A 20,131-nucleotide genomic window follows, 5' to 3' on the forward strand; every position below is an offset into this window, starting at 1 on the left:
AATGAAAGCTGAATTTACTCTACAACTGCAACTAGACTGAATTTTTAAAATCAATCATATGTGTTTAATATGAATAACCAATCAATTAAATCTTCATGTGAATAAAATAGCATTACTTAAGTAAGAAGCATTCAGAGGAAGCATTTGCTCCTATGTAAAAGAGAAGGGGATTGCCCTGTTTATGTCTGTCATTATCATCACTGGTCAATCCAGGGCAGGAAGAAAGTATATCTGGGTCTACTTCTAGACTTCTGAATGATTTACAGAAAGCCAGCAAGAGTTTTGGATTCTTCATTGTTTAACAATAGCAACACCTTAAATGGTTTCCCACCCCCACTTAAATTAGGTTGCAGAAATTAAGAAAGCTAAGGGGAGGGAAAACAGAAGTGGATTTCTATATGATATAACTGTGCTCAGGTCTGGGATTGAAAATAAATTTTCTGGGTTGAGCATTTGCTCACAGGCACCCTGGTTCCTTCATTCTAAGTATATATCCTGGCTCCAGCTGTAAGACATCAGGGCTCTAGTAAAAAACAAAAAAAGACCCCAAAGCCTGAAAAGCCTTGTTTTAATTGTAACTGATTAATTGATTAATTGATTAATCATTGCAATAATAATCTACAAAGCTGATAAACATTATAAAACCTACTCTGCTCTCTCCCAGCCAAGAACCAAAACTTAACAGTATTTGGTACTTCCAAAGCTTCTAAACCATTTATTTATTTATTTATTTATTTATTTATTTTTAACCTGACATGCACCCTCATCAACATCCCTCACCTTTTAACAAGTCTGGGAGAAGTAAAGAAGTAAAGAGGAAGTAATGGTCAGCATTAATTTGTGGCTAGCTGTGGTATACAGCCTCCCCTCAAGCCTAACTGTAAATGGTTCTGGCTTGTAGGTTACCCTTATAGACGGATATTCTTAACTTGCCTTTAAAAGTACATTGACAGAACGGACAAGGAGCATCTGCAATAGACCTTCGCCCAAGCTGCTCTCCAGCGGCCAATTCATACAACCCAAATCAATCTTTAGTCATAGGTTAACTTCAACTGGCAAACAGTGAATGAATAGCCAAAGTGTTCATCTTATTGCTCTATCACAGGGATAGCCAATGTCTGCAGAAGTGTTGGACTGCAACTCTTATAATCCCTACCTATTGGCTATACTGGCAAGGGCTGACAGGAGTTGGAATCCAACATGTGGAAGGCACCACACTGGCCCTCCCTATTCTATCATACTACTGGACTGATCTTCAGCTCAGCATGAACTACTCATTTCCTATACATTAGGTAGGAGCTAAACATCCCTTTGACTGCATGACAATTGCTTGGTAGTGAAGCTAGGTGAACCAGTTGACACGTGACCTAGCTTCCTCCTGTAAACACTATCTCACATTTAGGCTAAGCTTCTTCCTGTTTCTAAGCTTGCTCCTTACTCCGGTGATTGAAAAGGATAACCCTTAAAAATAAAGTATCAAACAAGACATTCAATCATTATTTGCCCAGTATTTACATATATGTTACTCTTTTAAAAATGTATCTTTACAGAAAATTTCTGATTAAAAAAATAAATGCAGCCAATTACGATTTAACGTGGGATCTAAACATAAGTAGTTCAAAAGAAAGCATTTATTTAAACTGTGAACCAGGTAAAGTACAAAGTTATTCACTGGAGAGCCACATTATTTCAGAACTTTGCAGCCATAAATGAACTCCTTCCCAAATTCCTTAGCTATGGAATTGTATCTGTTTGAGTAGCTTTGTTAAACTGTCAGTGTACTATCATCAAAAGGGCAAAAAGGATACTGTAGAAGCTTAACATGAAAATAACAATTCAAAGAATAGAACTCTCATCTCTGAAAGACAACTGAGCTTTAAAATGCACCATCCTAAGTCAGAAAGATGTCTCAGCCATTCAAAATGAAACTTGCCATGTTCAGGAATGTTATTCGAATTCAAAACAATATATTATGGAATGATAAGGATGTTTAGAAGTTTTGTAGGAAGTATTGATGCTCCACGTTATGAAACTGACTGTAACTGTGTTTTCTATATTACACATTTTGAATACCCACCTGCAGACCCTCCCCATTTATTGTTCTTTCCACACTCAAGCATATATTGGCTACTCCAGAGGAAAACAGTTTGGAATCACCATAATCATAACACTCCACACAGCCATCTATTTACACCTGCCTATGTTCTGTTCACCAATAGCGTGTTGGCAATGCATTTACTTTTGCACATGCGGCAAGCCTTCTGCTTTTCTTTGCTGTTGCACTGATGTTAAGCATGTTAAAAACAGGACATTTTAAAGCAGCTGGTTTTAGAGGCATTTGCGAAAATCATGCAGACTGAGACATTAAAACTGTGAAACCAACATTTAGAAATGCTTTGTGTAAGAAATGAGATGGTAAGAGTTTTATTTGTTTTTTTTGGAAATGAAAAGATTCCCAGTAGTTAATAGTAATACAACATGATTCTGTTGCATTGTGGGCCATGAACATGGGGTCAAACTAATATTCACTCCCAAGAAATCATCTGAATGCAAGAAGAGATGCACAGAATCATGTGGTTTGCAGGGAGCTAGTCATCCGATGCAGTATCTTGGCCTGAGGGCAGGATTCTTTACAGGGCAAACAAATTCTACACTCTAAACTTGAAAACCAGTTGCTATAAGAAATAACGCAATGACATACTTGTTGAGTTGCCCTCAAAAACACATTGTGTTTTATACAAGCACTTCAAATAGCATGAACGTACACACGAAAAGAAAACACATGCACATATTTAGAAATACACTAAGCTACATCATGAGATCCTTATCCACTCTCACCTTCTCGCACAGCCACCTCGGGCTCACTTTTCTGTGAGATGGTCAGTGCCTCCACCGGCTCTTCCTTTGCTGGGAGAGGTGGAGGAGAAGTACCTTTAGCAACATGATGAGTAATCTGGGTCTTGCCAATGACAGGTGGCTGAACTCTAACTGCAGGGTGATGATAAAGCTTGTTTCTGTGAGAGCCAGAAACCGTATAGCCCATTCCACCAGGGCAGATTTCCTTAAAAGCAGCTAGATTTGGGATGGGAAAACATTCCTTTTAACAGTCTAAAAGTGCAATACTTTTGACACACTGGAAAATATAATGTAGAAAATCTCTAACATCAAGAACATTTCTAGAAATATTATCTATTCTATACTTAACCAAAATCACAGAATACATGAGAATATTATTGCATAAGTTACTTGAGGGGCTTAATTTGTTGCCCCTAGAAAAAGATTAACCCATTTCACTCAGATGTTTAAATATGTCATGATAGCAACAGAATCTAAATGACTCTAAAGTTGCAATATGTAAATCAAACCATGGGCCGTTGGGGACTTAATGCTAAACCATGGTTTAGTATTATATGAACAAGCCTCAGGCTTTTACTCTCTTCCCCTCTGTCATGTTTGTAAAGAAGGTATCATTTTCACTTTCAACTGAAGCAGAGTTCATCATTAGTGGAAATTCAGTGGTTTAATATGTGGCTAGTTCAAACAAGCCAAATTCAAACTATGGTTTATAAACCTGGCTTGTTCATTATCCATGGTTTAAACTATCCACAGTTTCCAGAGCTTGGATGTAATGGGGAGCTCTGGTTAGCTGCTGAGCTTTTCCTTGTAACCTCAACAAAGGAGGGAGAGTGGAATATTCAAGCCCAAAGTTCATTCACAGAATGTGAAATCATAGTTTAGCATAAGGTCAAACTGGCCCTACTATAGTAGAAGATTTTTTTCATCTGCATTTTGCTATTCTCAATTTAGTACAAAAGCCTAGCATTAATTACTTCTTCGACATTACTAAAGAAGTAATACTTTATTGTATAGTAGTATTATATAAAGTAGCACCACACCTTGTCCACAAATTCTGCTTTCCCTCAAGTAATCATATACAAGAAATATTGTAGTGTTTAATGATTTCTTATGAATTCCCCTATCTTTTATAAGACTTCTAGGGCCAAAGTACACCTTTGTGTAGCTTACCACCCCATTTTTTAAAAAACAAAAAACAGTCACTGGAGATTGCAATCAGCATCAGGGTGCAGGTGGTTAACCCTTTTCCTAATAGCCATTTTCCTTCTTAAAACTGCCCTCTTAAGCTGCCTTTCTCCTCAAAATTGGGAAAGGTAGGATGATCTCTATCATTTTTTGCTTGAGAACAAAATCTGGACCTTATTTTGAGAATAAGGAAGCCAGCAGCAGGTAAGGGTTAGACACGCCCATCACCACATTCTGCTTCTCACTGTAGCCTCCAGCACCTCCCCTTTCTTCTGGAATGCCTTTAGAAATATCAATTTTGCCCAGTGACAAATGATTCTGCTGATTCAACCACCAAACCAGGAGGAGGAATGTATGCAAATTTACCATTGCTAAGCTGGAAGCCAAACACAGAAAAATGGATGGCAGTAGAACTGATTGGACATGTTTTAGAGCAACCAGGAGGCAACTCAAATCATGTCCAATCCTTTCAGGTATTTAGCTTCACTCATCCAACCAACTACTTTAACCTTTGCTAGCTGATTTGCTAGTGTTCCTATTACTTACTGTGTCTCTTTCTATGTAGTGTTCTACCATCTATATAGTGTTCTGTCCACAACACAGGCCCAGATTGGATTGGGAAATTTGGTATGTGTGAATGTGAACTGAACTCTTGATTTTAATATTTTTAATAGTACTGATTCTATTCATAGAATCCTAGTTTCCATTCTTTCTCCAAGCCTCCATCAAGACTTTAACAAAAAAAATTATGGCAAGGGATCCAGCCTTGTGCCTAGTTCCAAGGACATGGACCAAACCCACAACTCCTTGGCAAAGTGTTTCAGTCTCTTGATCGCTAAAGCTTGGAAATTTTGAAAGGGTTTCTTTCAAGTGCTACCTCAAGATAAATCTGGTTATAGTTTTCAGTCTTAAGACTGCATACCCTTCTTAGCTCATTCATAGCCATCATGTGATATGAACCATGCACTGAGAAACATCACTCAATGAATGATGAATTTACTTTAATTAGAAAGCTGGTGCAGCAGAGGAAAATCTTCTCTATGTTTGTTTAAGGAATGCTACTAGCAAGAACCCGTATGACTCACATAAGACTGTATTGTAGGACACTATGCTAAGTTACACTATGCGCAGTGTACAGTGTGTCAGTGCAAGTATATTCTTTTTCTGGGAACCTCTTACCTGTTCCTGGAAGGGGACATTTCTCACAGTGGGGGCCCCAGGCCTTGCCAACACTGCAACAGCAGAGCTGCTTGCTGAGCTGAACAGAGAGAGGGTGCATACACTGCTTTCCTGCACTGACAAACCGGTAGCAGGGCCCTTTCTCTTCAGTGACCATGGGATTATCAGCTGCAGCAAAAAGGGAAGGAGGACGCCAGAGTTTACATGAGAAACAAAACAGAGAAACACCATAGGAGTTCCACCACCAGATTAAAGACGGAAAAGAGACAAAGATGCCAATGTCTCCAATCAAAAATATTTCTTTTCTTTTTCTTATAACGAATCATGTCTGAATGCAACACAAAAGTAAATAAGCCCATATGGTTTAGGAATAAAAGCCAGTGTCAAAATTAGATGCTGCCATGCTCCAACAACACATAATTAGAATGAAGCCTTCCTTCCCATGCAGAAGCACTGAAGCAGAAGCTGAAAGCAGGTGAACAGCAAAAATACAGAACACTGACAGATCACACACTCACACAGCCACTTTGAATTGATAGGCAAGGTCATTTTAAGTCAATGAGACAATTATATTTTTGAAGTCAGTCATGGCAGTTCACAATGAAGAAAGTTCCAGAAACATATCACGCTAATATTATCAACCTTCCCTTGTCCACTGTTCCTTCTCTTTCACAGTTTCTCAAATTCATGTAATGCAACACTCTACTGAAAATTAGAATTCCTTCAGTCAACAGAATCAGTAGTATTTTTTATCACAGCTCACATCAAGATTTAGGGTGGTGATAACATGAGATCAGACCACATCCGCTGCTGTTACTAAGATTTTTTTTCCTTCAAGCTGTCTTGGCAACTCAAGAAATTTTGATTATGGCAAAAGGAAGGCAAATAAATTCAAGGATGAATGTGATAATGGTCTATGCGAAACCTGCACAACTTCTGATTCTCAAGCTCAACTTAGATCTGAAGAACTGGTGGTGGTGCAAGCAGGACCTTGATAAATCCTCTCCCCGTCTCCAGTCTGTCTAGGACTGCAAAAACAAGAGAGTTGCCAAGAGCCTGGCAAGGTGCAATGTCTAGCTGGTAGACTGCATTCAGCTTGGAAGGTCACAAGTTGTGCTGAATGTTTTCACTTGAAAAAGAAAAGGCTACTCTAACCGAGATTCCAAGCCCCCACAAAGCTTGAGAATGTCTTTTTAATGGTAAGGATTTTTTTTTTTAAAAAGTTACAAAACAACCAGTCAAAATTTCAGTATCAGTCAAAAGTCTACTGAGAGCTATAAGCATCAACCTATATATGTCCAACTGAAATGAATGGAGGTTGCACAGCAGCAGTGATCGGTGGATTTCATCCATGCACTATCTGTTGTACAGTAATTATTCAGGGTGTTAAAGAAACAAATGTTGGCAAGTCTCCTCTTCCATCTAATAAATAGAAGATCTTTCACAAATAACAAATCAAACTGAAACAATACAAACAAAGTTTTGCTTTTTTCAAATCCAGTTTTGCTCAAACATAAAACATTTATAATAACATTTCATTATTATTGCTGTTACTGTAATTAATCATTATTTTGCAGCAAACAAAGAACCTTGAAATAAGATGAGCTCTCCACACCTACTTGCCATACAAACACAAAAACAGGAAGTCACAATTTCAGCCTGGAACGATTTGGAAAAGGAGTAGCCCACCCTGCCTTATGAATCATTTCAGATAATCTGAATCTTTTAGGTGCTACTGCTGGGACAATTTAAATGAACTGAAGAAGAACACAAGTAAGAAGGATGGATAGGTGTGGGTGGGTGGGTGGGTGTGTGTGGAGAGAGAGAGAGAGAGAGAGAGAGAGAGAGAGAGAGAGAGAAATATGCACACAACAATCTGTCAATTCATCTCTCCCCATTCTTTGCTCCAAGAAAAAAGGAATCTGAGATAAGTGGAAGATGGTACCACAATCTTCTGGGCTGTAAAAATCATTAGAACTGTTTTCTGGGCTCAGGTCTGCCTATATGATGCCATATTGTGTGGTTTGAGGATTCTGGTATATGGGGTTATCAGGATTTGAAACTTGGGTCATCTCTGGCTTATAGTTGAGACTGAAACAAGACATACATTGTTCTAATAATAAACAATGGGTGAGTATGGAAGGTGAGGGATGGAGTAAAGTTACATAATTAAATAGGTCAATTAATACACCCCTTTGATGTTCCTAAGGCTTCAATCCAAAACTGACTTACCTGCGAGTTAACCACAACAGGACTTACTTCTAAGTAGAAATTTATTCAATTTATAAGATTTCCTACCCACCCTTCACCATAAGCTCCCAGGGCAATAAAATATACAGTTATAAAAACAAATAAAACCAATACAATTATAAAACACAGAAAACCATTTGAAATGGAACAGAACAGTATTTGAGATTACACTGTAACCAGTTCAAATAAATGAGCAAAACAAAAAACAAAAAAATCCCTTCATATATTTACTCTTAACCATGTTATAAGATGAGAGACAATATGGAAGCAAGTTTATCCAGAAATCAACCAGTCCCCTAATTTTTTAGTATGGTATTATACATGGAAAAGCTTTGTTCTATTGATGTTGGAAGTCAGATGACAGCGGCCTTCCATGACTGGCAAAATGAAATTTCTCTAAAATATCATAGAAACCCCCCCCCCCAGCATATTCAATTGTCTTTACTAGTTACAGTTATTTTATAGCTACATAACTATTACATTTTGAGGTTGGTGTCTGACAGTGTCTAGTAATTTTTATTCTTTGAAAATAAATTATTGTTTATTATCTTTCCCCCTTCCTCTGTGCTCTTTCTTATTTCCAACAGTCAGTTCATACAAATACTTGGAACTTGCTACTTAGTTGGTTACTTGTTACTTATTAGTAAACTGATTCTCATTTGGGACTAACGACTATGTACCTTCCCAGATTCAAGTAAGTTCCAATTGAAGCATTGCCATTTCTCTCCACACAAAAATTCCCAACCGTTTCTAGGTGTGTGATTCTGTTGACAAAAGTATGCTGGATGATCAAAGACATGGCCAGCAACAACTCTCAAGATCATGGCAGATTTAATGGAGCACCAAGTAGGCCCACTTTGGCTACATTAGCATCCATATGTGAAGAATGAGTTCAGCATTAGTATTTAGTATACTGCTAGGATGTCCAACAGGTCGACCCCCAGTTGTTAGAAGTCGATCGCGGGCTCCTTTTCGTCTGTGTGGGGGGTGGGAGGAGCAATTGGCCCCTCCCCCTCCTCCATTTTCTAGAACTGAAATAATTGGTGTCGGGATGACTTAGTCTTCAACTTGGCCCCCTAAAAAAAAGCTCAAAAACTTAGACCTGCCCCCCCCAACCAAAATAGCTAGATCACTGCCAGTTTTTAATTCTGTGAGTAGATCGCAGTCTCTTTGGAGTTGGACGCCCCTGGTATACAGGATTTGGACTATTAAAGGCACTGATAAGGATAAAAAGGGAACAATTCTTGGGCAATTCTGCATATCCTTAAACAAAGAAGGATATTTGCAATTGTATTGGAGCTCCTGTGGACAGTGTGGCTGTGATGCTCCATGTTATTGATTTTAAATTTCCACACAGCTTAGAAAGTCATGACCCTTTTTTGCATTTAGAGGCTTCTTGTAAACCTGTGCCAACTTACCAGAAGTAAGTCCTACTGAACAGTGGTGTTTTGCTTCAGAGTAAACATGATAAGATTGTGCTATCAATGGCAGCACTACCCATGTTCAATGCAGAAAATTTTAAATTATTAGCCAGCATGAAGAACACAATGAACGGGCCACCACCAACACCCACACCTATGTGAATAGCTGTGTCATGAAAGATTTTGTGTGTGAGATACAAAAATATGGGAATGAGGAATATAAGGTTCGGAAATATATGAGATATCAGAACACAGCTCAATAGATGAATAATGGGATGGGACCTTTCCCCCTTTAATCAGACCCCACTGTGTTTACTTGTTCAACTAAAAGGAAAAGATACAATTTACTTAGCTCAACCACAGACAACCTGAAAAATCAACAAAAGGATCTCTGCAAATGCTGTGTTATTGTATCCATTCATTTCTGTCACTTTTTTTGGAAGATAAACTATCTGGATAATTCGCCACACAATTTTGTTTTAAAATGACAGTTTATTATTAGATCATAAAGAAACTCTCCAATGGTGAATTAAAAGTTCTCAAAATGAGATGCGCCATAAGAAAATGTTGGCCAACGGTGATTAACTTGCATCCACTACAAGATGCAAGGGGAAAAAGAAAACCCACATGAAAGATTGATAGGTACAGATTGGTTCTGTTACTTACGGATGCATCTGGAAAGCGTAGGGTCTGGCACAAATCCAATTTTGCAGGCACACCTATAGCTGCCCATGGTATTCAAACACTCACCATTCGGGCATACCCCTTGGAGCTGGCATTCATTAATGTCTGAAAGGGAACACAACTAGCATGAGTTAAATGATTAATCCACATAAACAACTCCATATAAGCACCTGCTATTAGGCTGTATTATATACTAGATATGCATTGATTTCCAGAGCTTGTTTTTCTATTTCTTTCCTTTTTTGTGCTAGTAAAACACAGACACATAGAATCGTAGAAGGGATACCCAAGGGCCATCTAGTTCAATCCCCTTCAATGCAGGAATCACAGCTAAATATGTAGGAAACCACTCAGAAAATGGGTGCAATATTGCCATGCAAAAGGATTGATAAACAATGTGGACCCAAGTATTATTACTAATCGCTTCCAGTACAGTAGATGAGGAACATCAGAGTTTGGAGGGGTATTGCAGACATAATATTGCAGATATGTAACTGAATGATAAGTGGCTTGCCTAAGACCAGATGGTAGTGAAATTTTAACTGTCAATTTTGCAGTTAACAGTTCAGCATCTTTTCCAATGTTTCACCAGCTTCTGAAAATCTCCTTCCCCCCCCCCTTTTTTTTTTGCTGTTGATACTTCCACACAATAGACTTTGCAATATGAGATGCTTTTAACAAGTCTACTTAAGCTACTAATTTTCAAAGCTGGATAACCCATTTTCTTCTTCTGGTGTGCATTACATTTACGAATATAAATTTACCCAGAGCCTGATAGCTAGTTCCAAAGCATGAAGTTGAGGGATGGTAGAATGAGATACATCAAAGACTTGGCAATGCAATTCTTTTGATGGTCTGGAAAGAAACAGATTCAGAAGTGCTTTCAAGGACAGCAATTTCCCCAATCGTAGGAAGGAATACAACATATATTTCTAGCCCTGCATTTGGATCATTAAACAGTGGGTGGTCTCTAATAAAATACACCCACACAATGGGAAAAATCCTGACCATAGCGGGATATTGTTCTTTGAAGCAGCAACTTAGGCATGCCTGTGTCACACATTACAAAGGGAGGCAGATCTGCAATTCATTGTGCATGGTTATTCACTTGGAATGCACACCCCCCAACCACAGGAACAGGTTTTGTTTTTCGTTTTGTTTTTTGCAGGTAAGCATCAGAATTGCGCCAATGCATTAACTACCTCAACAGAAAACAGAATCAGAACACATGGAAGAGTTGAGCTACCATATGCAGAATTATGAGAACAAGATACTTTCCAACATCTTTTCAAAAGTAGACAGATCTCTGAAATTCTGAACTCCCAAGAAGAGGAAAAGACAGAGTGTAAATACCGCTAGGAAAGACTGAAGTATGTTGATTCAACACTTCGAACTGGAAGTAGGAGCGAGGCAAAAGTAACAGCTATTCTTTTTTTCCAGAGAGTGGGCTACCACAAACTACAGGAAGGATATGTTTCAATGTGCCTGATTGTTCCCAAACATCACTGACATACTATGTAGGGCTCTATTAGGTCAGAGCGGGACGCGGGTGGCACTGTGGGTTAAAGCCTCAGCGCCTAGGGCTTGCCGATCAAGAGGTCGGCGGTTCGAATCCCCGCGGCAGGGTGCGCTCCCGTTGTTCGGTCCCAGCACCTGCCAACCTAGCAGTTCGAAAGCACTCTCGGGTGCAAGTAGATAAATAGGGACCGCTTACTAGCGGGAAGGTAAACGCCGTTTCCGTGTGCGGCTCTGGCTCACCAGAGCAGCGATGTCACGCTGGCCACGTGACCCGGAAGTGTCTTCGGACAGCGCTGGCCCCCGGCCTCTTTGAGTGAGATGGGCGCACAACCCTAGAGTCTGTCAAGACTGACCCGTACGGGCACAACCCTAGAGTCTGTCAAGACTGACCCGTACGGGCAGATCCACTCAATCTAGCATTCTTTATCTCTAACAGTATCAAGCCAGATGCCCTCTGGAAAGACACAAGAAGGGTTTTATGGAGATTTCAAGCACCCCCAAATAAAATAAATGTTTCCATAAAACATGGAAGTCCCTTTTTTAGTTATTAGCGACTAACAGCTATTCACAGACCTATGCTTCATGAGTATGCTAAATTTTCACATTGTATCCTTTTTATTATCCACCTACTTCTCCAAATAAAAGCTCCCCCTTCTGTCAGCACAATTCAAAAGACAATACAGTACAGTGGTACCTTGGGTTAAGTACTTAATTCGTTCCGGAGGTCCATTCTTAACCTGAAACTGTTCTTAACCTGAAGCACCACTTTAGCTAATGGGGCCTCCTGCTGCTGCCGCGCCACCGGAGCACGATTCCTGTTCTCATCCTGAAGCAAAGTTCTTAACCTGAAGCACTATTTCTGGGTTAGCAGAGTCTGTAACCTGAAGCGTATGTAACCTGAAGTACCATTGTACATGATAATAAATGGCTGGCAGAGCGGAATATGCAGAAGGCCTAACAATTAACTGCAGGGAAAGACAAGTGGACTGAATGTGCCACTATATGGCTGTGTACACACACTTAAGGAGGTCAAGTTACTCTGTAGCACCATCACACATGGGGTTAAGATGCCTAATGGCAACACTCATGAGGCACATAACAGTATCTTTGACACTGTTCTATTCAAAAATCATCTAGCCTATCCAAAGCACTGCCATTTGGTATCAAATGATAATGTGACAGATCCCAGATGGCCACTCTGCTTGTATTTAGCCATTTACAGTGGTACCTTGGGTTACATACGCTTCAGGTTACAGACTCTGCTAACCCAGAAATAGTACCTTGGGTTAAGAACTTTGCTTCAGGATGAGAACAGAAATCGTGCTCCGGTGGCGCGGTGGCAGTGGGAGGCCCCATTAGCTAAAGTGGTGCTTCAGGTTAAGAACAGTTTCAGGTTAAGAACGGACCTCTGGAACGAATTAAGTACTTAACCCGAGGTACCACTGTAATAGGAAACTGAAATCTCCAAGGAGTGCCAGAGGAAAACCATTTTGGTGTCCAGCAACGGAACAGTGTGAATCTCATGGGAATGCTTGGAGCCTGCCAAGTCCGCATGTTATCTTGGCACCTGAACTGAAAACCACTAGCTTAGCTGGGCCTTGCTGGCATGCTCGAGTTCCTGACTGAGAAAGTAACCAAGGTCTTAACCCAGGCAGGGGGAGAAGGAGAAAGAAGAATTTAAAATATGAGACTGGAAGATGAAACAAACACATCTGCTTATCTGTTGCCTGCTTGCTTTATTATTAAGATGATGGAACTTTTAACAGAGATGGAATATGAAAGATTGCTTCATCCTCTATATATCCAACCAACCACTGCATTCTGCAGGAGAGGACAACCTGCAGATACCATCCTATCAGGAGGTCCATTTTGAACAATCTCATTGCATTTTGGGCAGGTGCCTTCTCTATCCTCTTCTTCTCTATTCTCCCCCAGCTCCTTTAATTTATCTCTCATTCTCCTTTCATACTCAACTAGCACCTTATTCTCAACCTTCCTTCCCACAAACTACCACTTTCTCTCATCCCTACTCTCTGGTCCTTTTATATTCATTTATTTTTCCAATAACAATTTTCCTCTTTTATGTCTTTCTTTTCCTTGTTTGTTTGTTTATTATATAATACAGTATTAACCTTTCATCTCACTTTCAAATTTCATTCAACACCTCCTCTGGCACTTTCCCTTCAGAAAGAAAGCTTCCTCTCTTCTCTTCCCACCCCCTAAAATTCTCTGTCTCCCAGACACTTTTACTCATTGGGCAAATAGTAGGTGGTACTGCCATTGGTTCAGTCAAAAGGGGCGGAGCAAGCAAGTAAGGAGGCACTGGCCAGGCTATGGAACTGAGACCCACCTGAAAGCACTCAAAGGATTTTGTGGGTGTTGTCCACTGCTTTGAGAAACAATGGTCTGTAGAATGAGCTTTATTTTTATAGCCCTTCCGCTTGATATAATGGCTCTCATTAGCCTTGTGAATTTGGAGGGCAGTGATGCTGCTCGAAAGGCTATAATTCGGGTAGGAGATGTCAGCATCTGATAACAACCTTCTCAGGAGCAACTAAGAACATAAATATCTACCTGGTTGCCATATCATCTATTCTGTCATCTGGGGGGTGGGGACAGTTATTCCTGCAGTGGGAGAGCTGGGAAGCAGGGCTCTTCCATTGGCTGCATCAATCCTCCTCTCTCTCAGCTGCTACCTGGGGGCAGCGACTCCATCAGACTGCCTCAGTGGGAGAGCTAGGAACCAGGGCTCATTTCACCAGTTTGCTGGAACCCCAGCTCCATCAGGCATCTCCTGCCCCTGAATTGTGCCAACTGGCATGACAGTTTATAAATGAGGCATGAATTTTGATTTTCCTCTTTCCTCCCTCCCTTTTCCTTTTGTGTGAGGGTTTTGGTTTTTTTAGAATGCAAGTTTCCTTGTAGGGATTGTCTTGATTGATTGTATGCAAACCGCTCTGTAGTCTCTTTGGCTGAACAGCAGAGTACAAGTGCCATTAATAAATAAGTTAAGTATCATTTAAAAAATCAGTCTTCTTTAGGCATGTTGAATAGCAGACAATAAAACACTGATGCTGTCTGCTGCTCATGGATAGTTGTGTTGGTGGCGGTATAATTTAACAAGTTTTTAGCAAGTGTGCATCAGATATGGTTTCTTGGTGGGTCCATCAGGAATACTGATATCAAATCCTGTATTATGAAATGCTATCTAAACACCAAACGAAGCACCCACAAATTAATAACAAACCTTAAATGCCTTCTTTGGGAGGGGGTGAGATGCACATTTTAGAACGATCACTGCTTCAATACTTTAGGCAAAGAGCCCAATGCATACTAATTTCACCCTGTGGTTAGGCGACCACCTACCTAACAACATGTCCGGCCACCCGCAGTCCTGTCCAGCTGTGTAAATTATACTGAAATCAACCTGTCAAGGCAGCTGGAAATGGAATCTGGATGAGATGAAGGTTGTGTTAAAAATAGCTTAACAGCTCTTAAGCTTTTTTTCATCTGCCCGTCTTTATCAAATGAAGCCACAAAGTAAGGTTTCTATTTAAAAAACAGTTTGAAGGCGGGAGGGTCTGGGTATAACTTTGATAGGCAATAATTTAGGTAGGTGTTAATGTCACTAAGGGACCCAGGTGGCGCTGTGGGTAAAAGCCTCAGCGCCTAGGGCTTGCCAATCGAAAGGTCGGTGGTTCGAATCCCTGCGGCGGGGTGCGCTCCCGTCGTTCGGTCCCAGCGCCTGCCAACCTAGCAGTTCGAAAGCACTCCCGGGTGCAAGTAGATAAATAGGGACCGCTTACTGGCGGGAAGGTAAACGGCGTTTCCGTGTGCTGCGCTGGCTCGCCAGATGCAGCTTTGTCACGCTGGCCACGTGACCCGGAAGGTGTCTCCGGACAACGCTGGCCCTTGGCCTCTTAAGTGAGATGGGCGCACAACCCTAGAGTCTGTCAAGACTGGCCCGTAGGGGCAGGGGTACCTTTACCTTTACCTTTTAATGTCACTACAGTGGCTGCTCTTAGGACAGTACTGTGTATAGGGAAACTTTGGAAATGCTCCCTCTGATTAAAAGGACACCAACCAATAGGTATTTATAATTCAAATCCAATCTGAATCTTTTTGGTGGTATAGTATAATGGCTACAGAGCTGGACTTATACCAGGGCCCCCCAGGTTCACATCACAAATCAGCTTTGACACGCCATTGATGCACTTTGGGCCAGTCACCATCCTTACACCAACCCATCTCTCAAGGGTTATGAGGATAAAATGAGTGGGAATCATGTATGCTGCCCTGCTTGGATGTCAAGTGCTTCAAGTTCAGATCAATTTTGAGTTACAAGGTCAAAAGAATCTGTATGGCAAATAAAATACCAGTTATGTGGTCTTAAATAAAACATAGCATTAATTTGGCATTACCATTTATACCTTGATTTTCCTCACAATGGTTGTATAAGATAGTCATTTCTACAGATGAAGAACTGATAGAGAGAGAAGAAATGTGCTCAAGGCCACCTACTGAATTTATAATTGAAGTGAGCCACCAAGATAACAAACCTGAAGCACATTTGCTGCTGTTAGTGGGAAGCTGTTTTATACTTTTTTTAAAATTGAGGAAGAAAGATGGAATCCAGAATGTTCAATAAGGAGAATAATATACGGAATTAACCAGTTGCAAAAACTGGCTGATGGTTATTTACACCGTAGTCCTAGTAGCTTATACTGCTACCATATCCATCTGCCTGGCCTACCAGGCCTCAAAGCCTATAATACGCAGCAGTGGCTTACGAGGGTTGGGTGGCGGCAGTATCCTCATTCCCAAGAGTGCAGTGCCAGTGCTGCTAGCAGGTCTTGAACCTGCAGCATGAAAGATGTCAGGCAGAAGATTCAGCCTAAAATGTATTATCCAGGTTCAAGCAATAGAGGAAAGTACAGGGTAATAAGCCAGGCCAGCTGAGCAGCTTTCCAGATAATAAGCCACAGCAGATCACTCAGTAAGACCTAATCTCTAAGAAATAGCACTAGGTCAGATTTGCTCTGTAGCTATCCTGGCAATTTTTTTCAAGGGTGAGTGCAGAACTCCCACAATTCGTTAATCATGTGAGCAAAAAAGGAGATACTGACAGACCTGATTCTCTTCACCTCTGGCTTACATTCACTTCATTACAAGCAGCTTTACCCTGCTCTCAGGACCCCGCCCTCTAAATTGGCAGGAGCTGGGTCTGACACTACCATCATAACATTTCTACGATTCCAGCATACTGTGATGATACGCTAGGTCAAATCAGAACTGTGCCATTCACACTTATACTTGTACAGGGGACAAAATGCAGGGTTTCACAAACTTGAGGTGAAGATCAATTACTTCTGTCTAAGCTACATAGCTCACTGAGTGCAGCAGTTCCACACACAAAAAAGTGTGGTGGCACCTTGAAGCCTAAACAAATGCATTGTTCTGTTTTTGCTGCAATATCCTAACATGGCTATCTCTCTGGAAAGTGACACTAAGAGTAAAATGAGACAGATACTACTTTAGCCAATAGGAAGTGCTTCAAAGGATGATACAGTATGGGGAAACACATTAAATTCCATGCATCGTATATGAAGGTAAGCAAAATTGTCCTGTTATTCTACAAACAATTATTGTTTTTAATGCTATCAAAAATAAAAATAAAAATGGGAGAGTGTTGGGGAGAGACAATAAACTGAGCACCACTTCACAGTACCTTTTCATGCAGTAATTGCTTTATCATTAGATTAATACAAATCCACAGGAAAAGTTCCATTATCCTATTTAAATGTAAGTTCTGAGCAGGACTTTTGCTCCATTTTGTAAACTAGCTTTTGTGAATGTTCAGCCTTGAAGTTATGTTCAAATAAATTTCTCTGGAAATCTCACATAAACTTAAGTCAATTATTTGCATTGGAATTGGCTTAGCCTTTTTCTGTTTAGGATGAGACTTGAATGGCAATACACAAGAAGTGTATTTCAAATCCCTTTAATAAAACTTGGGCACAAAGAACTACCCCACCCTTGTAACTATAGTTTCAAATAACATATGCAAAATAAATGATGTGCATGGGACTACAGAAAATTAAAATTTTAGTTGGCTACACCCAGCCACAATATCCCACTGTAACAGACATTGATTACACTGTCTACCTTAATGAGTTATATAATTTGGCATTTCTTTATTACTTAACCTCTACTAAATAAAAGCAAGCTACTATTGTATATAATAAGTTATCTTACACATTTCAGGCTTATCATATATCTAAATTTACTATTTTACAGCTTTGTTTTACTTATGATAGATTGGTACTTAAGATTTTATTGTTATTTTATTATTATTACAAGCAGCTTTGAGGAATTTTAAATGTATGAATGAACAAAGTTTACAAATAAGCTGTCTTATTATAATTACTTTAGCAGGTCAGTTACAAAGATACAAAATCTAACAGGACAGATTTAGCTAAGAAATAGCATACACTAAAATGAGCTTGTGAATGAAAATTCTTTCTTTCTTTCTTTCTTTCTTTCTTTCTTTCTTTCTTTTTTTCTGGCCTACATACCCAGATAAGTATGCATTTCTCTAATGGAAGAAAAAAATATTTTGCCACGTTTCATTTTCAGTTCTCAGTATAAGGACGTAAAAGGAAAATGATTCTGTCTTTGTTCATCCCTACAGTTATAAGTTGCCAAATGTTTGCCAGAGGATTTGGCAACATAGTGAGATAAAAAACTATTTTCATCACATTATTTTTTGGGGGAAATGCTGGCTTAATTTTTTATTGATGTGGAATGGCGGTTAATGACACTAAACCAAAGCAAAACTAAAACTATTAAAGTGGGAAATGAAACTTCTTTCTGTATCTTCCACGTTTAAAGGGGAACAAATTATGCTCAACAAAACTCTTATTCTGTCTAGGATCTGGAAGCTGCATTCAGAAATGATGCAAGATCAGATCAGAAGAATCTTTATTTGCATCAGCAACTAGTCATAGCAATAAAATAAAATACAATGTACTGAAGATAGAGGTAAAAGCTTAACTATACAAAATACATTCTAGAGGCTGATATAAGTATTTTCTACAATGTTCTACAGTGTTCAGTTCAAGGCGTATGTTCGGTACAGTCTTTTGAAAGAGGCTGCTGTGGCTTAACTACAACTAACAGAAGAACCATACAAACTATTACAAAATGGATCTCAAATACTGGTCCTTTAACACAATTGTTCTTACTCCCCTCCCCCCAATGGAGACTCAGAGATGGATTTTTGTTCCTGTATAAGATTGACTGGATGGTTGCACCATGATATGAGGAGCAAGTAAGTAATGCTTCCTGAGTGTCTGACTATGGCCCAGCAATCAAAAGCATCATACACACCTCCCATTTCCTCCTCCTCCTCCTCATTTGAGCATCCCCCTCCTTAGTTTCAATCTCAGTGCAAACTGTGGTTAGAATTAAATCTGTACTGATATTACTGCTATCCACTGTGATACCAAGCCACAGTTTGCAAACCCATGCCTAACTATCACTGCAAACATGATAACTTTACCATCAATATGTATTATTTCTGCATGGGATAGTCACTTCCCTACACCCACATCGTAAAGAATAAAAAAGAATGTTATTTGTGTTTAGTAACCATGCACAAGTCATCTGTTCAGAATTTCTGACTTTTTAGAAAACTGTTTTATCACAGGATAGTATTCAGTGCTAGTCTTACTCAGAGTATACCTACTGAAATTAATGGACATGACTACTTTTGATTCATTTTAGCAGGTTCTAGTCAACTAACTTTTACTCAGAGCGGACAAACTGAAATCCATCTCATATGTGGTCACCCTTTGTAATGAATTAAACCATATTCACAAAGCAAGTTTCTCTCTTCCATAATACAAACTAATCATTCCCACCTAATTGCCAAATGCATCTACTTTGAGTACGGCTAATGTTGACTGTCACTCAAATATAAGCTGGTTCGGGGGGAGGGAGGGAGAGAAAAGAGTGGTTTTCCTACTAAAACCACCTCCATCCAGGTACTTTTCCAGTTCTCAAGTGTACACATTTTTAAGAGAGTGTTCTATTGGCAAAATGCTTTCCTCCTGAAAATGAAAAGCCAAGCCTTTCACCAGCTGTTCTTTTAATTCAGCTTCTCTTTTCCGTTAATAAAAACATATCAAAATGCATTTCCCCCTTCCTTTTCAGTATTAAAAAAGGCAGAAAAATACAGTGCAATTCCCCTAAAATATTGTTAACCCACTCCTTAATACCACCGATATACTTTGTGCCCAGATATTAGAAGCTGCATGTAATGCTCTGATCAATATGTATGTATTTATTATTTTCAATACATATATGCTGCCCTTCTTCCCATATGGATTTCAAAATATGAAGTCTAATATACGCATTTTCATTTGGGTTTCACAGCAGCTTAGGATTTACCTGTGCATGTATAAGCAAAACTTTTATTCAACTGAAAGACAATTGTTACATTGCTGAAGGAAGAGAGAAATCTTGGTTAGATAACCTAAGATGTCCTACTAAACTGTTAAAACTTAATCTGCAAACAGACGGTTCTTTGTTGTTCATAACACACATCAGTAAGAGATTTGTTTCATTGCATTAGTTCACTGAAATGAAAGGAAATAATCAGGAGGTGGTTGTTAATCATGCTGCTACCACATATGGTTTGTAAACGGAGAAGGCTTTTGATTGAAGAAACATTAGAGCAATTAGATGTTTAGAGAAGTCTCCAAGATGGGGAGTTAGATGTTCTGCAGGAGAGAAGAAAGCATTCTTTTCCTTCAGCTGCCCTGAATATGATATTAGCTGTCTGGTGGCAGGATGGTCATGGAATTGCTTTGAAAATACAGTACCTAAAATATTTGCTCTGAAAGAGATTTATCCATTCTAGAAATTTAGCGCCAGCTTCGCTATTGAAACTCAAATGGTCAAACCACTTCGTGGTCTCTAGCCTGAGCTTTCTTTTGTAATGTGTGATTCTGTTTGATGTATTTTATAACACAGGA

At 39.6% G+C, this 20,131-nt stretch overlaps 1 protein-coding gene across 12 annotated transcripts in view; it reads right to left on the reverse strand.

Annotated features, from left to right (window-relative positions):
* The window catches only part of LTBP1 (latent transforming growth factor beta binding protein 1), a 180,216-nt gene that overhangs the window by 71,835 nt on the left and 88,250 nt on the right, over positions 1-20,131 (reverse strand). For 6 of the 12 annotated variants that reach the window (XM_083432124.1, XM_083432120.1, XM_083432126.1 and 3 more), the window contains exons 10-12: positions 9,558-9,680; positions 5,221-5,388; positions 2,839-3,072 (exon numbers count right to left, since the gene is read on the reverse strand). In XM_083432124.1, the coding sequence (XP_083288250.1) occupies positions 2,839-3,072; positions 5,221-5,388; positions 9,558-9,680 (525 nt within the window). The remainder of the gene's footprint in view (positions 1-2,838; positions 3,073-5,220; positions 5,389-9,557; positions 9,681-20,131) is intronic. The other 6 variants (XM_083432127.1, XM_083432128.1, XM_083432123.1 and 3 more) reach the window with 2 other exon arrangements.

This window comes from Podarcis tiliguerta (assembly GCF_965153285.1).
Source record: "Podarcis tiliguerta genome assembly, chromosome: 3".
NCBI classification, from domain to species: Eukaryota; Metazoa; Chordata; class Lepidosauria; order Squamata; family Lacertidae; genus Podarcis; species Podarcis tiliguerta.